Here is a 24,725-nt window from a genome sequence, read left to right on the forward strand (position 1 = left end):
TCTAAAGCCTCAGTGGTGAGTACTCCCCGAGATCTTGAAACAGAGATCTGAGACTGTCCCAAGAGGGGATAGGAAAAACAGCCATGGGGGCTGGGTTAAGTAAGAGTGATGAGAAGCGGTTGCAACCGGTCTTCAAGGCGATGTCGACAGTAAGGAAATGTTTGGGGAGTAAAGAGACAGTTACCAGAGGTAACTGTATCTGGGCCTTGAAGACAGCCATTGAGGCAACCGGGACGTCGGTTAAGGAGGTGACAGAGGAATCACTAGAGGACCTAATTCAGAGATGGGTGGAAGCAAAAGGAAACAAACCAGACGGGTTATACAAGGTCTGCTTGGAAACTTTATGTTGCATATGGTGTCTTCTTAAAAAATTTAAGATAAGAGAGTTGTCAGAGGGACTTGTACAATACAAGGTTTGTCATCCAGGCTTTGGAGATGAGGATGTCAAAAATCCCCTAAGGCAGGATGATCAAAAGGTCCAGGCTGCATATCCAGTAGTTGTTAGGCATGGCCAACAAGAATATGAACAATTTAATCCCAGATTCTACAGCAGTTGGATAGGCAAGGTACAGGAGTCAGGACTTCTTGCTCAGGCAACTCCCCAATATTTGGGGATCATCATGGCAAGCAGTACTTCGCTGGAGATGAATGGGTTTTTAGACATAGTCCCAGGGGCCTCGGGGCAAACGGAACTTTTGCTCGCCAAATTGAATGAGAGGCTAGAAGAATATGAGAGGATGCATCCACCACCAGGCCCTGGTGCAGCAGGACCTCACCCCCTGACGGTGGCAGAAATTAGAGGTCTAAACATGACAAATGAAGAAGCTGCCAGACCAGAATGGAATGTGGCTAGGAACCTATATAGAAACATGATTCTTGAAGCCTTTCAGGATGCCATCAGAGTCTATAAAGGGGCTCCTAAGGCCACATCCATCAGACAGGGCCCAAAAGAACCTTATCCAGATTTCATAGATAGATTATTCGGCCAAATAGATCAAGAAATAACAGATCAGGAAATCAAGGCATACCTAAATCAGCAGCTAAGTATAAATAATGCAAATGAGGACTGCAAGGCGGCCATGAGAAATCTAAGACCAGAAGATCCTCTAGAGGACAAAATGTATGCCTGTAGGGAGATAGGGTCAAATAAACACAAAATGGCTCTCCTAGCCGAAGCCCTGCAGGCGGGGCTGCAACAAGGGAAGAGGGGAAATGAAGGAAAATGTTTTAATTGTGGCAAACCTGGTCACATAGCAAAGCAATGTCGGGCGCCCAAGAAACAACAAAAAATGACTTGCTTTAAATGTGGAAAACCAGGCCACATGCAGAAGGAGTGCAAACAGGGAAACGGGCAGTGCCCCCAGGGGATGTCCCCTGGGAAGGTAATGCAGGCAAGCAAATCTGCTCATCAGGAGGGGGGGACCAACAAACTATATCCCTCCCTGTCCTTAGCCTAAATAGTAGGCCTATAGCCCCAGTGTATATTAATAAAAAAGAGATCCATATGCTGATAGACACTGGGGCCGATACATCAATTATCAGCAACAAGGAAGCAAGAAAATTGGATCTAGGACCATGCTTAGAGGTAGTCAACATAATTGGAGTAGGGGGTCTCCAAAGATTTCAAAAATATGGTCCCTTAAATATTCAAGTAGGAGAAAAAAGGATTTCTTCAAAAATCTTGGTAGGAGAAGTCCCCTTAAATCTCTTGGGAAGAGATATTTTAAAGAAACTAAAGGTTAAATTAATATGCGCTAATCTATCAGATAAGATTAGGCCCTACAAGGTACAACTTAAAGACCCTACTAAGAGACCCCAAATAAAACAATGGCCCCTTAGCAAGGATAAATTAGAGGGAATTACAGAAATCATAGAGAAATTATTAAAGGAAGGGAAAATAGAAGAAGCAGCATGGGATAACCCTTGGAACACACCCATATTTTGCATAAAAAAGAAGTCAGGGAAATATAGACTGTTAATAGATTTCAGGGAGCTTAATAAGATGACTTTAAAGGGAGAAGAAATACAATTAGGAATACCCTTCCCTGCAGGGTTGCCAGAAAAGAAATGTATAACTATTTTAGATATAGCAGATGCCTACTTTACTATCCCATTGGATCCTGATTTTAGGCCTTACACGGCATTCACCCTACCTTCCTTAAACAATCAAGGACCAGCCAGAGGTTCCAATGGTGCTGTCTCCCACAAGGCTGGAGTCACAGCCCTGCTATATACCAAGGCACCCTTAGAGATATTCTCTTGCCCTGGAGAGAACAACATCCTGAGATAGTATTATATCAATACATGGATGATTTACTAATAGGATCAGATTTAAGCAAAAGGGAACATCAAAGGATAGTGCAAAATCTTAGAGACATGCTACTTCAATGGGGGTTTGAGACCCCAGAGGAGAAACTACAAGAAACTCCCCCATATAAATGGATGGGGTATGAATTAGAACCTAAAACCTGGAAATTGCAAAAATGGGAACTGGAAATCCCGGAAAAACCAACTTTAAACCAACTGCAAAAGATATTAGGGAAGATCAATTGGGCTAGCTCCATGATACCAGGATTAAAGATAAAAAACTTATGTAATTTGGGGAGGAGTCAAGATGGCGGAGAAGTAGCAGGCTGAGACTACATCAGCTAGCAGGAGATCAGCTAGATAGCTTATCTAAAGATTGAAAACACCTGCAAATCCATTGGCAGATCGAAGAGAAGAAGAACAGCAATTCTGGAAACAGAAAAACAACCACTTTCTGAAAGGTAGAACTGTCGGAGAAGTGAATCCAAAGGGACAAGAAGCTAGACCCCGGGGGGAGGGGCCGGCTCCCGGCAAGCGGCGGAGCAACGGAGCACAAAATCAGGACTTTTAAAAGTCTGTTCCGCTGAGGGATATCGCTCCAGTGGCTAAACCGGGGTGAAGCCCACGCGGGGGCAGCGTGGCCTCAGGTCCCGCAGGGTCACAGAAGGATCGCGGGTGTCTGAGTGTTGCAGAGCTTGCGGGTATTGGAACTAGAAAGCCGGCTACAGAGACAGAGCTGACAGTAAGCTCGCAGCTCGGGTTACCTTGAACCGGTCGCAGGCTGGGTGAGCTCGGAGCGCGGCCGGAGGTCAGGCAGACGGGAGTAACTGGGCGCTGTTCTCTGAGGGCGCACTGAGGAGTGGAGCCCTGGGCTCTCGGCTCCTCCGGGACGGAGACCAGGAGGCCGCCATTTGTATTCCCGTCCTCCGGAACTCTATGGAAAGCGCTCAGGGAACAAAAGCTCCTGAAAGCAAACCCGAGCGGATTACTCAGCCCAGCCCCTGGTAAGGGCAGTGCAATTCCGCCTGGGGCAAAGACACTTGAGAATCACTACACCAGGCCCCTCCCCCAGAAGATCAGCAAGAAATCCAGCCAAGACCAAGTTCACCTACCAAGGAGTGCGGTTTCAATAACAAGGAGAGCAGCAGAATTCCAGAGGAGGAGAAAGCAAAGCACGGAACTCATGGCTTTCTTCCTGTGATTTTTTTAGTCTTGCAGTTAATTTAATTTTTTTCTTTTTCATTTTTTTTCTCTTCTTCTGCTAAAATTTTTTTAACTTTTACCCTTTTCTTTTTTAACATTTTTTAACTAGTTTATCTAATATATATATTTTTTCTTTTTTATATTTTTCTTTATTTGTTTTCTTTTTTTAAATTCTTTTCTTTTCTTTTTTTTCTTTCTTTCTTTTTGAACCTCTTTTTATCCCCTTACTCCCCCCTCACAATTTGGGATCTCTTCTGATTTGGTTAAAGCATATTTTCCCGAGGTTGCTGCCACCCTTTTAGTATTTCACTTGCTCCTTCATATACTCTTATCTGGACAAAATGACAAGGCGGAAAAATTCACCACAAAAAAAAGAACAAGAGGCAGTACCGAAGGCTAGGGACCTAATCAATACAGACATTGGTAATATGTCAGATCTAGAGTTCAGAATGACAATTTTCAAGGTTCTAGCCAGGCTCGAAAAAGGCATGGAAGATATTAGAGAAACCCTCTCGGGAGATATAAAAGCCCTTTCTGGAGAAATAAAAGAACTAAATCTAACCAAGTTGAAATAAAAAAAGCTATTAATGAGGTGCTATCAAAAATGGAGGCTCTCACTGCTAGGATAAATGAGGCAGAAGAAAGAATTAGTGATATAGAAGACCAAATGACAGAGAATAAAGAAGCTGAGCAAAAGAGGGACAAACAGCTACTGGACCATGAGGGGAGAATTTGAGAGATAAGTGACACCATAAGACAAAACAACATTAGAATAATTGGGATTCCAGAAGAAGAAGAAAGAAAGAGGGGAGCAGAAGGTATACTGGAGAGAATTATTGGGGAGCATTTCCCCAATATGGCAAAGGGAATGAGCATCAAAATTCAGGAGGTTCAGAGAACGCCCCTCAAAATCAATAAGAATAGGCCCACACCCTGTCACTTAATAGTAAAATTTACAAGTCTTAGTGACAAAGAGAAAATCCTGAAAGCAGCCCAGGAAAAGAAGTCTGTAACATACAATGGTAAAAATATTAGACTGGCAGCTGACTTATCCACAGAGACGTGGCAGGCCAGAAAGAGCTGGCATGATATTTTCAGAGCACTAAACGAGAAAAACATGCAGCCAAGAATACTATATCCAGCTAGGCTATCATTGAAAATAGAAGGAGAGATTAAAAGCTTCCAGGACAAACAAAAACTGAAAGAATTTGCAAACACCAAACCAGCTCTACAGGAAATATTGAAAGGGGTCCTCTAAGCAAAGAGAGAGAGCCTACAAGTGGTAGATCAGTAAGGAACAGAGACAATATACAGTAACAGTCACCTTACAGGCAATACAATGGCACTAAATTCATATCTCTCAATAGTTACCCTGAATGTTAATGGGCTAAATGCCCCAATCAAAAGACACAGGGTATCAGAATGGATAAAAAAACAAAACCCATCTATACGTTGCCTCCAAGAAACTCATTTTAAGTCCGAAGACACCTCCAGATTTAAAGTGAGGGGGTGGAAAAGAATTTACCATGCTAATGGACATCAGAAGAAAGCAGGAGTAGCAATCCTTATATCAGATCAATTAGATTTTAAGCCAAAGACTATAATAAGAGATGAGGAAGGACACTATATCATACTCAAAGGGTCTGTCCAACAACAAGAGCTAACAATTTTAAATATCTATGCCCCCAACGTGGGAGCAGCCAACTATATAAACCAATTAATAACAAAATCAAAGAAACACATCAACAATAATACAATAATAGTAGGGGACTTTAACACTCCCCTCACTGAAATGGACAGATCATCCAAGCAAAAGATCAACAAGGAAATAAAGGCCTGAAACAACACACTGGACCAGATGGACATCACAGATATATTCAGAACATTTCATCCCAAAGCAACAGAATACACATTCTTCTCTAGTGCACATGGAACATTCTCCAGAATAGATCACATCCTCGGTCCTAAATCAGGACTCAACTGGTATCAAAAGATTGGGATCATTCCCTGCATATTTTCAGACCACAATGCTCTGAAGCTAGAACTCAACCACAAGAAGAAGTTTGGAAAGAACCCAAATACATGGAGACTAAACAGCATCCTTCTAAAGAATGAATTGGTCAACCGGGAAATTAAAGAAGAATTGAAAAAAATCATGGAAACAAATGATAATGAAAATACAACGGTTCAAAATCTGTGGGACACAACAAAGGCAGTCCTGAGAGGAAAATATATAGCGGTACAAGCCGTTCTCAAGAAACAAGAAAGGTCTCAGGTACACAACCAAACCCTATACCTAAAGGAGCTGGAGAAAGAATAAGAAAGAAACCCTAAGTCCAGCAGGAGAAGAGAAATCATAAAGATCAGAGCAGAAATCAATGAAATAGAAACCAAAAAAACAATAGAGCAAATCAACGAAACTAGGAGCTGGTTCTTTGAAAGAATTAATAAAATTGATACACCCCTGGACAGACTTATCAAAAAGAAAAGAGAAAGGACCCAAATAAATAAAATCATGAATGAAAGAGGAGAGATCACAACTAACACCAAAGAAATACGAACTATTATAAGAACATACTATGAGCAATTCTACGCCAACAAATTTGACAATCTGGAAGAAATGGATGCATTCCTAGAAACATATAAACTACCACAACTGAACCAGGAAGAAATAGAAAGCCTGAACAGACCCATAACCAGTAAGGAGATTGAAACAGTCATTAAAAATCTCCAAACAAACAAAAGCCCAGGGCCAGACGGCTTCCCGGGGGAATTCTACCAAACATTTAAAGAAGAACTAATTCCTATTCTCCTGAAACTGTTCCAAAAAACAGAAATGGAAGGAAAACTTCCAAACTCATTTTATGAGGCCAGCATCACCTTGATCCCAAAACCAGACAAGGATCCCATCAAAAAAGAGAGCTATAGACCAATATCCTTGATGAACACAGATGCGAAAATTCTCACCAAAATACTAGCCAATAGGATTCAACAGTACATTAAAAGGATTATTCACCACGACCAAGTGGGATTTATTCCAGGGCTGCAAGGTTGGTTCAACATCCACAAATCAGTCAATGTGATACAACACATCAATAAAAGAAAGAACAAGAACCATATGATACTCTCAATAGATGCTGAAAAAGCATTTGACAAAGTACAGCATCCCTTCCTGATCAAAACTCTTCAAAGTGTAGATATAGAGGGCACATGCCTCAATATCATCAAAGCCATCTATGAAAAACCCACCGCAAATATCATTCTCAATGGAGAAAAACTGAAAGCTTTTCCGCTAAGGTCAGGAACACAGCAGGGATGTCCATTATCACCACTGCTATTCAACATAGTACTAGAAGTCCTAGCCTCAGCAATCAGACAACAAAAGGAAATTAAAGGCATCCAGATCGGCAAAGAAGTCGTCAAATTATCACTCTTCGCAGATGATATGATACTATATGTGGAAAACCCAAAAGACTCCACTCCAAAACTGCTAGAACTTGTACAGGAATTCAGTAAAGTGTCAGGATATAAAATCAATGCACAGGGCGCCTGGGTGGCTCAGTGGATTAAGCCGCTGCCTTCGGCTCAGGTCATGATCTCAGGGTCCTGGGATCGAGTCCCGCATCGGGCTCTCTGCTCGGCGGGGAGCCTGCTTCCCTCTCTCTCTCTCTGCCTGCCTCTCTGACTACTTGTGATTTCTCTCTGTCAAATAAATAAATAAAATCTTTAAAAAAAAAATCAATGCACAGAAATCAGTTGCATTTCTCTACACCAACAACAAGACAGAAGAAAGAGAAACTAAGGAGTCAATCCCATTTACAATTGCACCCCAAACCATAAGATACCTAGGAATAAACCTAACCAAAGAGGCACAGAATCTATACTCAGAAAACTATAAAGTACTCATGAAAGAAATTGAGGAAGACACAAAGAAATGGAAAAATGTTCCATGCTCCTGGATTGGAAGAATAAATATTGTGAAAATGTCTATGCTACCTAAAGCAATCTACACATTTAATGCAATTCCTATCAAAGTACCATCCATCTTTTTCAAAGAAATGGAACAAATAATTCTAAAATTTATATGGAACCAGAAAAGACCTCGAATAGCCAAAGGGATATTGAAAAAGAAAACCAAAGTTGGTGGCATCACAATTCCGGACTTCAAGCTCTATTACAAAGCTGTCATCATCAAGACAGCATGGTACTGGCACAAAAACAGACACATAGATCAATGGAACAGAATAGAGAGCCCAGAAATAGACCCTCAACTCTATGGTCAACTAATCTTCGACAAAACAGGAAAGAATGTCCAGTGGAAAAAAGACAGCCTCTTCAATAAATGGTGTTGGGAAAATTGGACAGCCACATGCAGAAAAATCAAATTGGACCGTTTCCTTACACCACACACGAAAATAGACTCAAAATGGATGAAGGACCTCAATGTGCGAAAGGAATCCATCAAAATCCTTGAGGAGAACAGAGGCAGCAACCTCTTCGACCTCAGCCGCAACAACATCTTCCTAGGAACATCGCCAAAGGCAAGGGAAGCAAGGGCAAAAATGAACTATTGGGATTTCATCAGGATCAAAAGCTTTTGCACAGCAAAGGAAACAGTTAACAAAATCAAAAGACAACTGACAGAATGGGAGAAGATATTTGCAAACGACATATCAGATAAAGGACTAGTGTCCAAAATTTATAAAGAACTTAGTAAACTCAACACCCAAAGAACAAATAATCCAATCAAGAAATGGGCAGAGTACATGAACAGACATTTCTGCAAAGAAGACATCCAGATGGCCAACAGACACATGAAAAAGTGCTCCATATCACTCGGCATCAGGGAAATACAAATCACAACCACAATGAGATATCACCTCACACCATCAGAATGGCTAAAATCAACAAGTCAGGAAATGACAGATGCTGACAAGGATGCGGAGAAAGGGGAACCCTCCTACACTGTTGGTGGAAATGCAAGCTGGTGCAACCACTCTGGAAAACAGCATGGAGGTTCCTCAAAATGTTGAAAATAGAACTGCCCTATGACCCAGCAATTGCACTACTGGGTATTTACCCTAAAGATACAAACGTGGTGATCCAAAGGGGCACGTGCACCCGAATGTTTATAGCAGCAATGTCCACAATAACCGAACTATGGAAAGAACCTAGATGTCCATCAACAGATGAATGGATCAAGATGTGGTATATATACACAATGGAATACCATGCAGCCATCAAAAGAAATGAAATCTTGCCATTTGCGACAACATGGATGGAACTAGAGCGTATCATGCTTAGCGAAATAAGTCAAGCAGAGAAAGACAACTATCATATGATCTCCCTGATATGAGGAAGTGGTGATGCAACATGGGGGCTTAAGTGGGTAGGAGAAGAATCAATGAAACAAGATGGGATTGGGAGGGAGAAAAAACATCAGTGACTCTTAATCCCACAAAACAAACTGAGGGTTGCTGGGGGGAGGAGGGTTGGGAGAAGGGGGGTGGGGTTATGGACATTAGGGAGGATATGTGCTTTGGTGAGTGCTGTGAAGTATGTAAACCTGGCGATTCACAGACCTGTACCCCTGGGGATAAAAATATATGTTTATAAAAAATAAAAAATAAAAAAAGAAATACATTATATGAAATAAAAAAAAAAGAATGATAAACAGAATTACATCCCACAGACAGTAAATAGCAAGGTTGGATTCTGAGTACAATGATTCTCAGAAAGTCTTTCTTCTCTACAGGTAGTTTTCTCAATGTAAGCTTGATAAACTGGTTAGAAGTGTTTACATGTCTGAAAATAGTCATTTTAAATACAAGGATATAGGAAAAAAAAGTAATGGTTAGTCATTAAAACATTGATTTTATGACATACATTTTGGCAAAAGTTTATTTTCTAGAACTATTATTTAATAAGATTAATAATATATATCATCAGGGTGCCTGGGTGGCTCAGTGGGTTAAGGCCTCTGCCTTCGGCTCAGGTCATGATCCCAGGGTTCTGGGATTGAGCCCCGCATCGGGTTCTCTGCTCAGCGGGGAGCCTGCTTCCTCCTCTCTCTCTCTGCCTACTTGTGATCTCTGTCTGTCAAATAAATAAATAAAATCTTTTAATAAAAAAAATTAAAAAAAACTTACGTAATGTAATGAGAGGCAATATGCAAATAGACTCCCATAGGGAATGGACGACAGAAGCTTTAGAGGAAGTAAAATATGCCCAACAAAAAATAACAGAAAATCAGGGATATCATTACTACATATCAGAAAAGGAGGTTTATTGCAAGATTGTAAAGGATTCTCAGGAAATAAATTATGGAATATATCAGGAAGAGCAAGGGAAAAAACAAATACTATGGGTTGGAAGACAATCATTAAAGAGGGATATTGGGAAATCTATCCTAGATAAATTGGCCATAGCTATTCAAAATATTTGCACAGAATGCAAAATCAGATTAGGGGTAGAATCCATTATTCTACTCCCCATGGAAAAAAGGACCTTAGAAAATTGGTACAGCCAACAAAATTATCTTCGCTGGTTTCCCCATGTCAAACTAATAAATGCAGATTTAATGTTTAAGGAAGCCCTAGCAAACCAAAGTGATGATCCTTTAGAGGATGTGGAAGTCTTCTATACAGATGGAGGGAGAAAGGAACAACAAACAAAGGCAGGATATGTTACATCCACAGGAAAAAATAGAATAGAACATATAGTAGGATCAAATCATCAAGCAGAAAAATATGCAATAAAAATGGCCTTTCAAGATTCAGATCCGCAGGTTAACATCATCACAGATAGCAAGTACTGCTTCTCCATTTTAAGAGCTAGACCAGACCCAGAAACCATAGAAGATAGTTTATGGAAGGAGATAATTTCATCAGCTATGAAAAAGGACAACTGATATATAGGATGGGTACCAGGACATAAAGGGGTACCTGGAAACACAAAAGCAGACCAATTAGTATCTATTGTTGTGGAGAGAGAAAATGTTAAGGACAAAAGACCAAAAGATGTAGGCTATGATCTATGTGCCCCAAAAGAGTTATTTCTATTACCTAGGGAAATTATAAAACTAAACATAAAAACAAAAATAGAAATCCCAAGAGGATACTGGGGTTGGATAACCCAAAAATCATCCCTAGGCTTAAAAGGCCTACAAATCCAGGGAGGAATTATAGATCAAGTGTTTAGAGGTGATATTCAAGTTCTGTTACTAAATGGAGGAAAGAGGGGAATTTCATCACAATCAGGACAGAAAATAGCACAATTAATTATCCTACCCTTATTTCATGAACCTCTTAAACTAGGCACAGTAGACAAAAACACAGAGAGAGGACAACAAGGGTTTGGCAGCACAGGTGTCTTTTTCAACTGGGTAGACAACCTGAATCAAATAAAGGAAGAACATAAGAAATGGCATAATAATTGGAAGGATTTAAAATTTAAATATGGTCTTCCTACCACAGTGGCAAAAGAAATAATTAAACAATGCCCAAATTGCATTAAAGGGGCAAACCCAATAAGAGGCATCAACCCTGTAGACTCCCAACTATGGCAGATAGACTGTACTCATATGGGAGAAAAGACAATCTTTACTGCTTGTCACAGCTCCTCAGGATACTTGCATGCAGTGATCCTGCCCTCACAATCGGGAAAAGCCACTGCTATAGCCATATTAAATTTATACAAACTATGGAATGTAAACTGGGTCCACTCAGATAATGGGCCAAATTTCACATCCAGACAGGTGGAGGGAATATGTCAATACTTAAATATAAAACACACATATGGCATTCCATGGAATCCTCAAAGTCAGGCCATAGTAGAAAATAAGCACAAGGAATTAAAAAGACTAACTAATCAGTTCAGAGAGCAAACAGAGACATTACAAGCCGCATTGGATCTAGCACTAATAGTGCTCAATAAAAAACAAAGGGGTGGAATAGGGGATGTCACACCTTGGGAACTAATGATATACCAGATGAATACAGATAACCAAATACAGATAAATATACAGATAAATATCTACAAAACTCAAAATAACAAAAAATTCTGTTATTACAGACTTCAGCAAGGAAAGCAAAAGGGGAATTAGCAAGGTCCTGCCTGTATCCTTTGGAAAGGGGAAGATGCTATAGTAATACAAACACCTGATGGGCCAGTCCTCATCCCTAATAAAAGCTTTAAGGAGGTACCTAACCCAGAGGACTAGGCCACAAAACCTATGGAGAACAACCTTTAGTAGCACCCAAAAAACCAATGTCATTAGAATCACAAGCTGTAAAAGAGGAACCCAAAAATTTCACATTAGACAGGAATTAGGCTTCCTCGAAAGAAGAAGTCAAGAAGACAGAAGGAAACTATTTAGGTTAAATTTAGGCATGCAAAATATAGAAAATGAAGCTATCTGGTACAACAGATATAAAGTAGTGATAGGAACCAAGGTTAATTGGGAAGAATGGGAAGGAAAATGGGATAGGCCAGAAGCGTTTGGCCTGTTATGCAGGTTAGCATCCTGTGGGAAGCACACCTCAAATTGGTGGAGACTCCTCTTAACAGGACAAAAACCCCCAAGATGCTATTAATGTGCTTTGCTAGCAGTAACTCATGCTTGTGCATAAAGTGCGCTTTCCACTGCCAGCTTTGCTTTCTTCAGAAATATTTTTGTGTCTAACGAACTTTGCAGTATTGCATTACTAACCTTTCTAATACTCTTATCAACCAAACCATGATCTCAGAACCGATCTTTGGAACTAATGGAACACTTTATGGGAGCATGTCTGGCATTGACAAATGTAACTACACATATCATTGGATACCAAGAAATATGTCTGTCAACTGCTCCAGAACCATCTGGAAACAAAGGGTATCAACACAAGGCAAATTTGGGGGTTTTCCCCTATCATATTTGAGCTATAAGGAAAAAGGGTATAAACAACTGAAATGCAATTACACTGGTGACTCTTGGAGGCCAGATGGAGCAGTATTAAATCTATGGAAAGTCAATACCAGCCGCCCCCAAGAAAACACTGCCAGGTGGTTCCTATTTCCTTGCCACTCAAAAAACTTTAGCGTCATCATACAATGTCCTTGCATAGATGGCGAAAACAAAAGCTCTTCCTGTGGTGTCACGAGTAACACCTCAATAGATTGGAACAACTGTACAATAGCAAAGAATATTCCCTTCTAGGATGGAGGAGCCAAAATGTTAATAGCTAATTGGGTCAGAACATCCCTCAGAAGCATGACAGGAAACTGGACATGTTATAATGCCTGGAAAGGGTTCTATAACAGCAGCTGTAATAATAATACTTCAGAGGAAGAGTGCTCATGCCAAAATAATACCATTACTCCATAGTCAAACAACCTTCAATAGGAGTGTTCAGGGAAAGTGAATTCCCAATGTGGGGGACTACAAAGTCGATTGGCAGGAGGAAAAGAGCTGTACAGGTACCATTGCTTCTGTTCTCCTTGCTGATGAGTGGAATCGGAGCCGCCTCAGGGATAACTGGAGTGCTCCAATCTTCAGGGCTGGTAGGAGTCTTGAAGGAGCAACAGAAACTCCTGAGAGGCATCCTTGAAACCCAGGGATTGTTGTTGCACAGACAGGAGGCCCTGGAGGCAGGCCTGATGGAACTGGAGGCAAGAGTAGATAGAATTGATTGGATCCTGGGAACAGCCCAATTAATGAATTTGGCCGGATGTGGGAGTTTTACCCCAGTATGTCTGACCCACCTTGTCTGGAATTCCAAATATAACATTACTATGAAGAATAGGACCATGAGCAACTGGTTAAATCAAAGCAGGACATATAAGGAGTTAATACTGCAGCAACTGGCTGAGAGTGGCGCCTCGTTCCAATCATTAGAGGTACAACTCAAAAATTTTGGGGAGTCAAATTGGCTAACTACCATATGGAATAAGTTCAAGGATCTGTGGAGATCATGGGATATTCTAGCACTTACAGTACTGCTCTTACTTCTTTTCGGGCCATGCCTCTTTCAGTGCGTTTAAAATATGCTTTATAAGTTTGTAGGTTATTCTCTTATACCTGAACAGGACCAAATCCTTCCTGCCATGTCTGTGGCGGACCAGATAATGATGACAGACATTTTTGGGGAAGCAGACGTAGAGCTCGGCGACGTATCATCACTCGAGCAAGGCGTCAAGCCTGGAAAAGGCTGGAAGCCCAATTTGCGCGGCTCCACTTGGTGGATGAGTGTTCGAGACAGAGTCCAGAACATTAGGAACAAACTGCCCCGAAACAAGACATCCTGGACTTCCCACAGAGAAAAGGGAACACCATCATAAGAATTAATCCCACCATCCTGCCACAAAAGAAAAGAAAAGAAAAGGGTGGACTGAGGGAGTCCTGTGAGCATGAACCCCACTGTCGTAGAGCTTCCAAACAGGCAAAGAGCTTCCAAGAACTGTTATGAACTAGGAGGTGTTACACAGGATGTTAAGAACTGTTATGAACTAGGAGGTGTTACACAGGATGTTATAGCTGACCGCAGATTGACCACCGGGACATGGTGTACGTGCTACAAGCAACATTAGCAGCAGCAGATGAGCAGCCTTGCACGTACAGCAGACCGCAGATTAACCGCAAGCACCTTTGACGCAGTGACTGAACTGGCATATAAGCAGCACTGGCCCTCTGCTTGTCAGAGTGTGCTCTTGGGACACTCTCGCTCAGATCATCCTCCTGGTCAATGCACCCAAAAGGTGTGGTCCGGGGAGGGGATCGGTCACCTTCTCGGTCGATGCACCCAAACGGTGTGCTCCAGAGAAGGGGATCGAGGGGGAGTACCCTGGGTCCTCTCCCTAGCCCATGCGGCTAGAGTTGTCTGTCTTGTATTAGCTATTGTGTGGTATGCGCTAATAAACAGCTTTCGCTTTCAGTTATTGTGTGTGACCCGTTTGCTTCCACCATCGGACCGGCTCACTCCCCTGGGAGCTCCATGAGCGGCAGAGAGCTCCCACTACTATTTACCCCAAAGACACAGATGTAGTGAAAAGAAGGGCCATCTGTACCCCAATGTTCATTGCAGCATTGACCACAGTCGCCAAACTGTGGAAAGAGCCAAGATGCCCTTCAACTGACAAATGGATAAAGAATATGTGGTCCATATATACACAATGGAGTATTATGCCTCCATTCGAAAGAATGAATACCCAACTTTTGTATCAACATGGACGGGACTGGAGGAGATTATGCTGAGTAAAATAAGTTAAGCAAAGAAAGTCAATTATCATATGGTATCACTTAATTATGGAGCATAAGGAATAACATGGTGGACATTAGGAGAAAGAAAGAAAACGTGAATTGAGGGAAATTAGAGGGGGAGATTAAGCATGAGAGACTGTGGACTCTGAGAAACAAACTGAGGGTTTTGGAGGGGAGAAGGTGGGGAGATGGGTGAGCCTCGTGGTGGGTATTAAGGGGAGCACGTATTGCATGGAGCACTGGGTGTGGTGCATAAACAATGAATCTTGGAACACTGTAAAAATAAAGTCTAAATTTAAAAATATATATATAAATAAATAAATAAAAATGTAGTCAGCGTAATTTTGTTTTTTAAGAGAAGGAATGCTGGGGTGCCTGGGTGGCTCAGTGGGTTGAAGCCTCTGCCTTCGGCTCAGGTCATGATCCCAGGGTTCTGGGATCGAGCCCCACATTGGGCTCTCTGCTCTGCAGGGAGCCTGCTTCCTCCTCCCTTCTCTCTCTCTGCCTGCCTCTCTGCCTACTTGTGATCTCTCTCTCTCTGTCAAATAAATAAAATCTTTAAAAAAAAAATAAGAGAAGGAATGCAAGGTTGTTTAGCACTGAAATCACCAATGCATTTTACCATATTCACAGCATAAAGGAGAAAATCTTATGGTCCTCTCAGTAGACTAAGCATTTTACAAAATAACCCTATTCATGATAAAAACACTGAAACTAAGAACAGACGGGAGCTCAACCCAATAAGAAAACCTACAGCATTATCAGTGCTGAAAGACTGAATGCTGTCCACGTGCTTTCAGGGAAACAAGCCATCAAAAAACCCCAAAGGTGTTCACATTGGAAAGGAAAGAATAAAGAATAAACATTTGTACATCATGATTTTCTGCAGAGAAAAATCTTTAGGAATGTACAAATAAAGTATAAAAATGTTTCTAGAATATACCAACATGGGAAGACTGCAGACTACCAGGTGGAGGTCAAAAACTGATTGAATTCCTATGTTGTAAAACCAAATAACTGAAAAATGGAATATTTCTACAGCATCAAAAAATAAACTTCTGAAAAATTAAGGATTTATAAAACCTACCCACTGAATACTATAAAATGTGATATTGTGATTTACGATAAATATGTATTTTAGTTGCCAGTTCCCATCCCACATCGCAAAACCCTTGGAATGTCCTGGGACAAAAGAACAATGGGAATATCTTTGTTTTAATACTTGGTCTCTTGTTCTCAGTTTCTGAAACCCTCCCACAGCCATAAGGGGGACACGGGTCCTGAACTTCCTAACAAACCTCTTTAACCACATCTGAGTTTAGGTTAATGAGGTGACTTCTAGCAATCCCCCGAGGATGGCAGGCCAGGTGCCATGAGAGCCATGGAACGTTCAGTCCCACCTCCCGACCTCTGGGAAAGGGAGAGGGGCAGAAGGCTGAATCAACCACTAATAGCCAATGACCACACTGATCAGGCCTAAGAAATGAAGCCTCCACACAAACTGGAAAGGAAGGGAGTTGGAGAGCCCTAAGGTCCATGGACACGTGGAGATGCAGGGAGACCGGTGAGCGCAGAGAGAGCCTGGACGCTCCATACCCCTTCCCACAGACTTTGCCCCCTGGGTCTCTTCTGGGTTATGTCCTTTTATAATAAACTGACAACCTAGTAAGTAGACTCTGTCTCTGAGTTCTGTGAGCCCCTCGGGCAAAACAACTGAGCCCAAGGTGGAGGTTGCAGGGACCTCTGGAGCATGGTGAACAACTTGGACTTGTGGCTGGCCGCTGAAAGAGGGTGAAGGAGGAGGGTGGGCATCTTGTAGGACCGAGCGCTTAAGCCATGGGACTGGATGCTGTATCCAGACAGATGGTGTCAGAATTGAGTTCAAATGTATGGTACCCAGCTGGTCTCCTGACTAATTGCTTAATATGGCAATAACCCCCACATATTAGAACTGGTGTCAGAATTATAGAATTGAGGGGCGCCTGTGCGGTTCAGTTGGTTAAAGATGACTCCTTGATTTCAGCTCAGATCATGATCTCAGGGTCATGGGATTAAGGCCTGTGTCTATGCTCAGTGGAGGGTCTGCCTGAGGGTTCTCTCCCCCACCCCCCCGCCTGTCCCCATGCTTGCTCACTCTCTAAAATCGTTTAAAAAATTATAGAATTGAAATGCGTCACTACAAAAAAAAATCAACTAAACAAACAAATGTGATAATGAAAGAGGGGCAAAAAGCTTTAAGACACGGGTGTTATATGCAACTGGTAAATTGTTGAACTCTGTATCTGAGACTAATGATGTGTTATATGTTGGCTAACTGAATTTACTGAGTGATGTGATGAGCACTGGATGTTATATGCAACTGATAATTACTGAACACTACATCCTGAAACCAATGATATGCTGGCTAATTGAGTTTAAAAAAAAAAAAAAGAAGAAGAACTTAGGGCACCTGGGTGGCTCAGGGGGTTAAAGCCTAGCCTTCAGCTCAGGTCATGATCTCAGGGTTCTGGGATCAAGCCCCACATTGGGCTCTCTGCTCAGCAGGGAGCCTGCTTCCTCCTCTCTCTTTGCCTGCCTCTCTGTCTACTTGTGATCTCTGTCAAATAAATAAATAAAATCTTTAAAAAAGAAAAATAAAAAAGATGTACATGAAACAAATATAGAATAACAAAAATCTCTCTCTCGATCTCAAGTCTTCTAACAAAACAGATCACAAGTTCTGGGGATGTAATGTACAACAGAATAACTATAGTTAACAATACTGCATTATATGTTTAAAAGTTTCTGAACAGTATTGTCTTAAAAGTTTCCCTCACAAGGAAAAGAATCAACTATATGAAGTCATGGATGTTAACAAAACTTATTATAGTAATCATTCTGTAATATATACAAATATAAAATCATTATGTTGTACAACTTGGACAATTATGTCAATTTCACCTCAGTAAAACTGGAAAAAAATAAAAGATATCTCAAATAACAATAAAACTTTACATCATTAAAAAAAAGAAACTTTACATCATAAGGGAATAGAAAAAGAACAAACTGGGGTGCCTGGGTAGCTCAATCAGTTGAGTATCTGAGTTGATTTCAGCTCAGTTCATGATCTCAAGGCTGTGGGATGAAGCCCTACATCAGGCTCTGCACTAGGCGTGGAGTCTGCTTGAAATTCTCTTCCTCTCCCTCTGCTCTTCCCCCCTACTCATGTGCACTCTCTCTCTTAACAAGAAGAAAGAAAGAACGAACAAACCAAACCCATAGTTAGCAGGAGGAAATAACGAAGAGCAGAAATAAGTCAAATATACAACAGAAAAACAATAGAGAAAAATCAATGAGAAGCAACAGCTGCTTCTTCAAAAGAGCAACAAAATAGACAAAAAATTAGCTACAGTGGCTAAGAGAGAAGACTCAGATTTCTAATATTAGAATGAAAGTGCGTGGGATGACTGGGTGGCTCAGTCGGTTAAGCCACTACCTTAGGCTCAGGTCATGATCCCAGGGTCCTAGGATCGAGTCCCACATTGGGCTCCTTGCTCGGGGGGAGCCTGTTTCTCTCTCTGCCTGCCACTCTGCCTGCTTGAGCTCGCTCTCTCTCTCGCTCTCTCTCTGACAAATAAATAAATAAATAAATAAAATCTTAAAAAAAAAATGAAAGTGGGGACGTTGCTACTGACCATAAAGAAACAAAAGATTATAAGACAGCACTATGAATATTTCAATGCCAACAAATTGGATAACCTAGATAGAATGGACAAATTCCTAGAAAAACAAACCTAAGGTTGAATCACAAAGAAACAGAAAACCTAGACCTGTAACTGTTCAGAAGATTGAATTGGTGATAAAAAAAACTTCCCAACAAAGAAAAGCAGGGACCAGATGGCTTCACTGGTGAATTATATCAATCATTTAAAGAAGAATATTAATTCTTGGGGTGCCTGGGTGGCTCAGTTGGTGAAGCATCTGCCTTTGGCCGGGGCTGTGATGTCAGGGTCCTGGGGCTGGGCCCCACGCGAGGTTCCCTACTCAGTGGTGAGTCTGCTTCTCCGTTCCCCTCTATGATCTCTCTTGCTCTTACTCTCTATCAAATAAATAAATAAAAATCTTAAAAACAACAACAACAACAACAAAAAATGTTCAGTCCTTGTTCAACTTTTCCAAAAACATGGAAGAGGAGGGAGCACTTCCTACTTATTCTGTGAGGCCAGTATTGCCTGACACTAAAGCCAGACAGAGACACAGTAGAAAGGGAACTACGAATATCCCTTATGACCACTGATCTAAAAATACTAGCAAACCAAATTCAGTAGTATATTAAAAGGACACTACAAGACAGCCAAGTGGGATTTATTTCTGAAATGCAAGGATGGTTCAACACACCAAAAAAATCAATGTGATATGCCACATTAACAGAATAAAGGAAAAAAAATCACATAATCATCCCAGTTAATGTAGAAAAAGCTAATGACAAAACTCAAAATGCTTTCACGATAAAAACTTTCAACAAACTAGTAATAGAAGGAAACTGCTTCAATGTAATGAAAGCTTTAAGTGAAAAATACACAATATACATCAGACTCAATGGTGAAAGACTGAAAACTTTTCCTCCAATATCAGGATTAAGGCAAGGATGCCTACTTCCATCCCTAATATTCAGCACAGTACTGGAAGTTTTAGCCTAAGAAATTGGGCAAGAAACAAAAGGCATCCAAACTGGAAAGGAAGAAGTAAAATAGTTCATAGAGGATATGATTTAAAATTGTCATGTATTTACCCCAAAGATACAGATGTCGTGAAAAGAAGGGCCATCTGTACCCCAGTGTTTATAGCAGCAATGGCCACGGTCGCCAAACTGTGGAAAGAACCAAGATGCCCTTCAACGGACAAATGGATAAGGAAGATGTGGTCTATATACACTATGGAGTATTATGCCTCCATCAGAAAGGACGAATACCCAACTTTTGTAGCAACATGGACAGGACTGGAAGAGATTATGCTGAGTGAAATAAGTCAAGCAGAGAGAGTCAATTACCATATGGTTTCACTTATTTGTGGAGCATAACAAATATCATGGAGGACAAGGGGTGTTAGGAAAAGGGAGTTGGGGGAAATTGGAAGGGGAGGTGAATCATGAGAGACTATGGACTCTGAAAAACAATCTGAGGGGTTTGAAGTGGCGGGGGGCGGATGGGAGGTTGGGGTACCAGGTGGTGGGTGTTATAGAGGGCATGGATTGCATGGAGCACTGAGTGTGGTGAAAAAATAATGAATACTGTTTTCCTGAAAATAAATAAATCAATTTAATAAAAAAAATTGTTAATAGAGGATATGATTTGAAAAATCCTAAAGGTTCCACACAAAAACCGTTTAATAAATGAATTCAGCAAAGTAGCAAGGAACAAAGTCATGCACAAAATCAGTTGCATTTCTACATATAATGAAAATTCTAAAAGGAAATTAAGAAAATAATTCCATATACAATAGTGCCAAAGAGAACAAAATGCTTGATAATTAACTTAACCAAGGAGGTGAAAGACATGTACACTGAAAACTACAACACTGATCAATTAAAAATATAGGAAAATGGAACGACAGCTCAAGTTCATGGATTGGAAGGTTCAATATTGTTAGGAAATCATACTGAATGGAGCACTGGCTGTTATTTAAACAATGAATCATGGAACACTACCTCAAAAACTAATGATGTACTGTATGGTACTAACACAATAAAAAAATAAAAATGATTTAATTTCTATTGGGTAAAACAAAAAAAAAGATATCAATGCTACTCAAAAGGATCTACAAATTCAATGCAATCTCTATCAAAATTCTAATAATACAGAAACAGAAAAACCCATCCTGAAATTCCCTGAGTCACCAAAACAACTTTTAAAAAAGAAAAAAGTTGTTTTGTTTCCTACCTCCCATAGCCCCCCACCCTGCCTCTCAAATTCCTCATATCAGAGAGATCAAATGAAATAAGATGGACCGGGGAAGGAGACAAACCATAAGAGACTCTTAATCTCACGAAACAAACTGAGGGTTGCTGGGGGGTGAAGGGGTAGCGATAGCGTGGATGGGGGATGGACATCGGGGAGGGTATGTGCTGTGGTGAGTGCTGTGAAATGTGTAAGACTGACAATTCACAGACCTGTGAATTGGGGCAAATAATACATTATATGTTAATAAAAAGAAAAAAAAAGAAAAGAAAAAAGATGTTGGAGGCAGTTACTTCTTGATTTCAAAACTTATTATAATGTTGCAGTAGTCAAAACAGCAGTGTACTGGTATAAACACATACAGACCAAGGGAACAGTCTACAGAGCTCAGAACTAAACCATCACATACACAGTCAAATGGTTTTTGACAAGTGTGCCAAGACCATTCAATGGGAAAAGGACAGTCTTTTCAATAACTGGTGCTAGAAAAATTGGATATCCACACGTCAAAGAATGAAGTCAGACCATTCCTTATTCCATTTTCAAAAATTACTTCAAAATGCATTAAAGATCTAAAGGATCTAAAACTATAAAACTCCTAGGAGAAAACATAGGACAAAAGTTTCATGATATTGGACTTAACAATGATTTCTTGGATAGGACTCCAAAGCCACAGGGAATAAAAGAAAGATAAATTTGAAAATTTCATGAAAATTAAAAATTCTTAATGCATCAAAAGACACTATCAATAGAGAAAAAGGCCATATACAGAATGAGAAAATATTTGCAAATCATATATCCAGTTAGTAAGGGATTAGTATTCAGAATACAGAGAACTCCTAAAACTCAACAGAAAACAAACGCGACTCAAAAATGGACAAAAGACTTGCCCAGACATTTCTCCGAAGAAGATGTACAAATGGCTAACAAGCACATGAAAAGATGCTCAGTTTCACTAATTATTAGAGAAATGCACATCAAAACAAGATACCACTTGGTACCCACTAGTTGTTAAAAAACAACAGCCCACACGAAACAGCAAGTGTAAGGATGATTAGTGTATGTCCCAATACAGTGGGACATTGTTGGTGGGAACCTGTGCATTGCTGGTGGGAACACAAAATAGTGTGACTATTATGAAAAACAGTATGGCGATTCCTCAAAAATTAAAAATAGAATTACCAAACGAGGGGTGCCTGGATGGCTCAGTTGGTTAAGCATCTGCCTTCAGCTCAGCTCATGATCTCAGGGTCATGGGCTCCAACCCCATGTTGGGCTCCCTGCTCAGCAGGGAGTCTGCTTCTCCCTCTCCCACTGCCCCTCCTGCCCCCAACCCCACTCGTGCATGCTCTCTCTCTCTCTCAAATATAATCAAAAAACATTACCATACAATCCAGCATTTCCAGTCTCGGTATCCACACAAAAAATGGAAAGCAGCGACCTGAACAGATACTTGTACACCCCTGTTCACGGCAACATTATTCACCATAACCAAATGGTACAAACCACCCAAACGTCCAACAAAAGATGAAGAAAATGTGATCTGTACATACAGTGAACTATTATTCAGCCATAAAAAAGAAGGAAGTTCTAACATACGACACCATCAACCTTGAAGACATTACACTAAAAGAGAGAAACCAGACACTAACGGCAAACACTGCACGACTCCGCTCACGTGAGGTACTTGCAAGGGTCAAATGCATAGACACGGAGAGGAGAGCAGTGGTTACTAGGAACTGGGATAGGAGAGAACAGGGAGTCACTGCCTGATGTGTAGAGTGCAGTCTGGGATGACGGAAATGTTCTGGAGATGGACAGCGTTGACGGTTGTGCAACAACAGGAATGTACTTAATGCAGCCAGCTAAAATAAATTCTATGTTATGTATATTTTACCACAATTTCAAAATCCTATATGCTAGTCAGTCTGGTGGTGTAGTGCTTACACACAATTAAAGCAAGTCAAGGGCATGGAGTGTGATGGGAGATGGCATTTTAAGCAGTGGTCAGACAAGGCCTTGGAAGAAAGGACTTCTCAGTGACATAAGTAAGAAAGCCAGAGTGACTGGATGTGTACAGGCTGGCAGCATTCCAGCCAGAGAAGAGAAGGGAAACAGTCCTGACGTAGAGCGTATCTGTGTTGTCTGAGGCACAAGTCAGGTTGGCAAAGCAGTGGGGGGGGCGGGAAGGGACAACTGGAGAAAAATGCAGAATGTGGGGGCACCTGGGTGGCTCAGTGGGTTAAAGCCTCTGCCTTTGGCTCAGGTCATGATTCCAGAGTCCTGGGATCGAGCCCCACATCAGGCTCTCTGCTCAGCAGGGAGCCTGCTTCCTCCTCTCTCTCGGCCTGCCTTTCTGCCTACTTGTGATCTCTGTCTGTCAAATAAATAAATAAAATCTTAAAAAAAAAAATGCAGAATGCGTGTTGAAGCTGGGGGATGAGCACATACCACAGGGCATTCCAGGCCCCTTGAACACTTTGGTTTTGGTTTTTTTAGATTTTATTTTTTGAGAGAGAGAGAGAGCGAGACAACACAAGTAGGGTGAGGGGCAAAGGGAGAGGCAGACTCCCTACTGAGCACAGAGCCAAGGTGGGACTCGATCCTGAGACTCCAGGATCATGACCTGAGCTGGAAAAGCACTTAACTGACTGAGCCACCCAGGCACCTGTTTTTTTTTTTTTTTTTTTTTAGACAGAACGCACAGGGAGGGGCAGAGGGGCAGAGAGAACCTCAAGCAGACTCTGAACTGAGCGCAGGGCCTGACACAGGGCTCACTCTCCCGACCCTGAAATCATGACCTGGGCCCAAAAAAGAGGTGGATGCTTCAATGACTGGCCCCCCAGGCACCACGAGCACTTCCACTTTTACTCTGAGTGAAGGCAGAAGCCTGTGGAGGGTCTGAAACAGATGAGTGACATGCTATGATTCATGTTTTCAAAGGCTCTCTCTGGCTGCCGTGCAAAGATCATCCAGAACAGAGGCAGAACAATGGGGCTGTCACCTACAATGACCCCAGCCGCATAGTTCTTATCCGAGTGCCTACCTCTTTCAGTGCGGTTCTCCTTCATGCAAAGCTTCTCCTCCTCTCTCTCCAACTGGGATATCATATCTGGTTTGGAGGATGAATGCCCTATGAAACGGTAAGATCAAAGTAGAAAATATTAAGGGCAAAAGTACTAAAAAATTTTGGCTCTGATTTCATAACATAAGGCTCTGCCTCTCCCCAAGGCAGCATTTATCACTTTCCTATCACCACCCACAATAAGGAATACACTTGGTATCATTAGAAGTATATCACTACCATACAAATTCTCGAAGTAAGTGATCCAATGAACTGTTTCTTATTCTTTCTCGCTTTCGTTTTTTTGGAGAGGAAGTCGGGGCAGGGGGGGAGAGAGAATCTCAAGCAGACTCTGAGCTGAGTGCAGAGCCCCATGCGGGGTTCCATCTCACGACCCTGAGATCATGACCTGAGCCAAAATCAAAGTCGGATGCTTACCCAACTGAGGGTCCCCCAGCACCCCTAAAGTGAACTGTTTCTAACCAAGGTCTGTTTCTGTTGCATCCTTCCCAGTCTGACTCCCCTCCCTGGAAACCACTTGCTCTGACCCCTGCTGAATGCACGGACGTGTGCCATTCTAAGTAACAGCTCTGATGCTATTACTCTGTTCTGTAAGTATTCAATAAGACTGCTGATTCAATTTACTAAATTAGTTCCCTGACCTACCAGTAGATCATGATCAATGAGTTTAAAAAAGATAGACGAAATACAGATCCAGGTAAAGACAAGCTTAACTGTCCATTTACAGTTCATTTACACAAGACAACACCTGCCTTGGAATAAAGACTAGAAATGTCTTGTCTCTGTGCTCCAAAGGGACTGGAAAACTCTGGTGTCTGAGGAGTCCTGAAGCCTTGAACTAGTCGGCAGAGGCCAGGGATGCCACTAAACATCCTAAAATGCACAGGAGACTCCTCAAAACAAGGAACCATCTGCCTCCAACTTCAGGAGAAACCCTGCTTGAGGGGATGAGTTC

The 24,725-nt window shown here is 41.4% G+C and overlaps 1 protein-coding gene across 2 annotated transcripts in view; it reads right to left on the minus strand.

Moving 5' to 3' along the window:
• ZNF235 (zinc finger protein 235) overlaps positions 1-24,725 on the minus strand; it is a 53,829-nt gene that overhangs the window by 17,220 nt on the left and 11,884 nt on the right. The window contains exons 1-2 of one of the 2 annotated variants that reach the window (XM_032325284.1): positions 23,732-23,818; positions 12,974-13,155 (exon numbers count right to left, since the gene is read on the minus strand). In XM_032325284.1, the coding sequence (XP_032181175.1) occupies positions 12,974-13,094 (121 nt within the window). In that variant the 5' untranslated portion in view covers positions 13,095-13,155; positions 23,732-23,818. Of the gene's footprint in view, positions 1-12,973; positions 13,156-23,731; positions 23,819-24,725 lie in introns of those variants that run through there. The other variant, XM_032325283.1, reaches the window with a different exon arrangement.

Source organism: Mustela erminea, chromosome 19 (genome assembly GCF_009829155.1).
Source record: "Mustela erminea isolate mMusErm1 chromosome 19, mMusErm1.Pri, whole genome shotgun sequence".
Taxonomy (NCBI): Eukaryota; Metazoa; Chordata; class Mammalia; order Carnivora; family Mustelidae; genus Mustela; species Mustela erminea.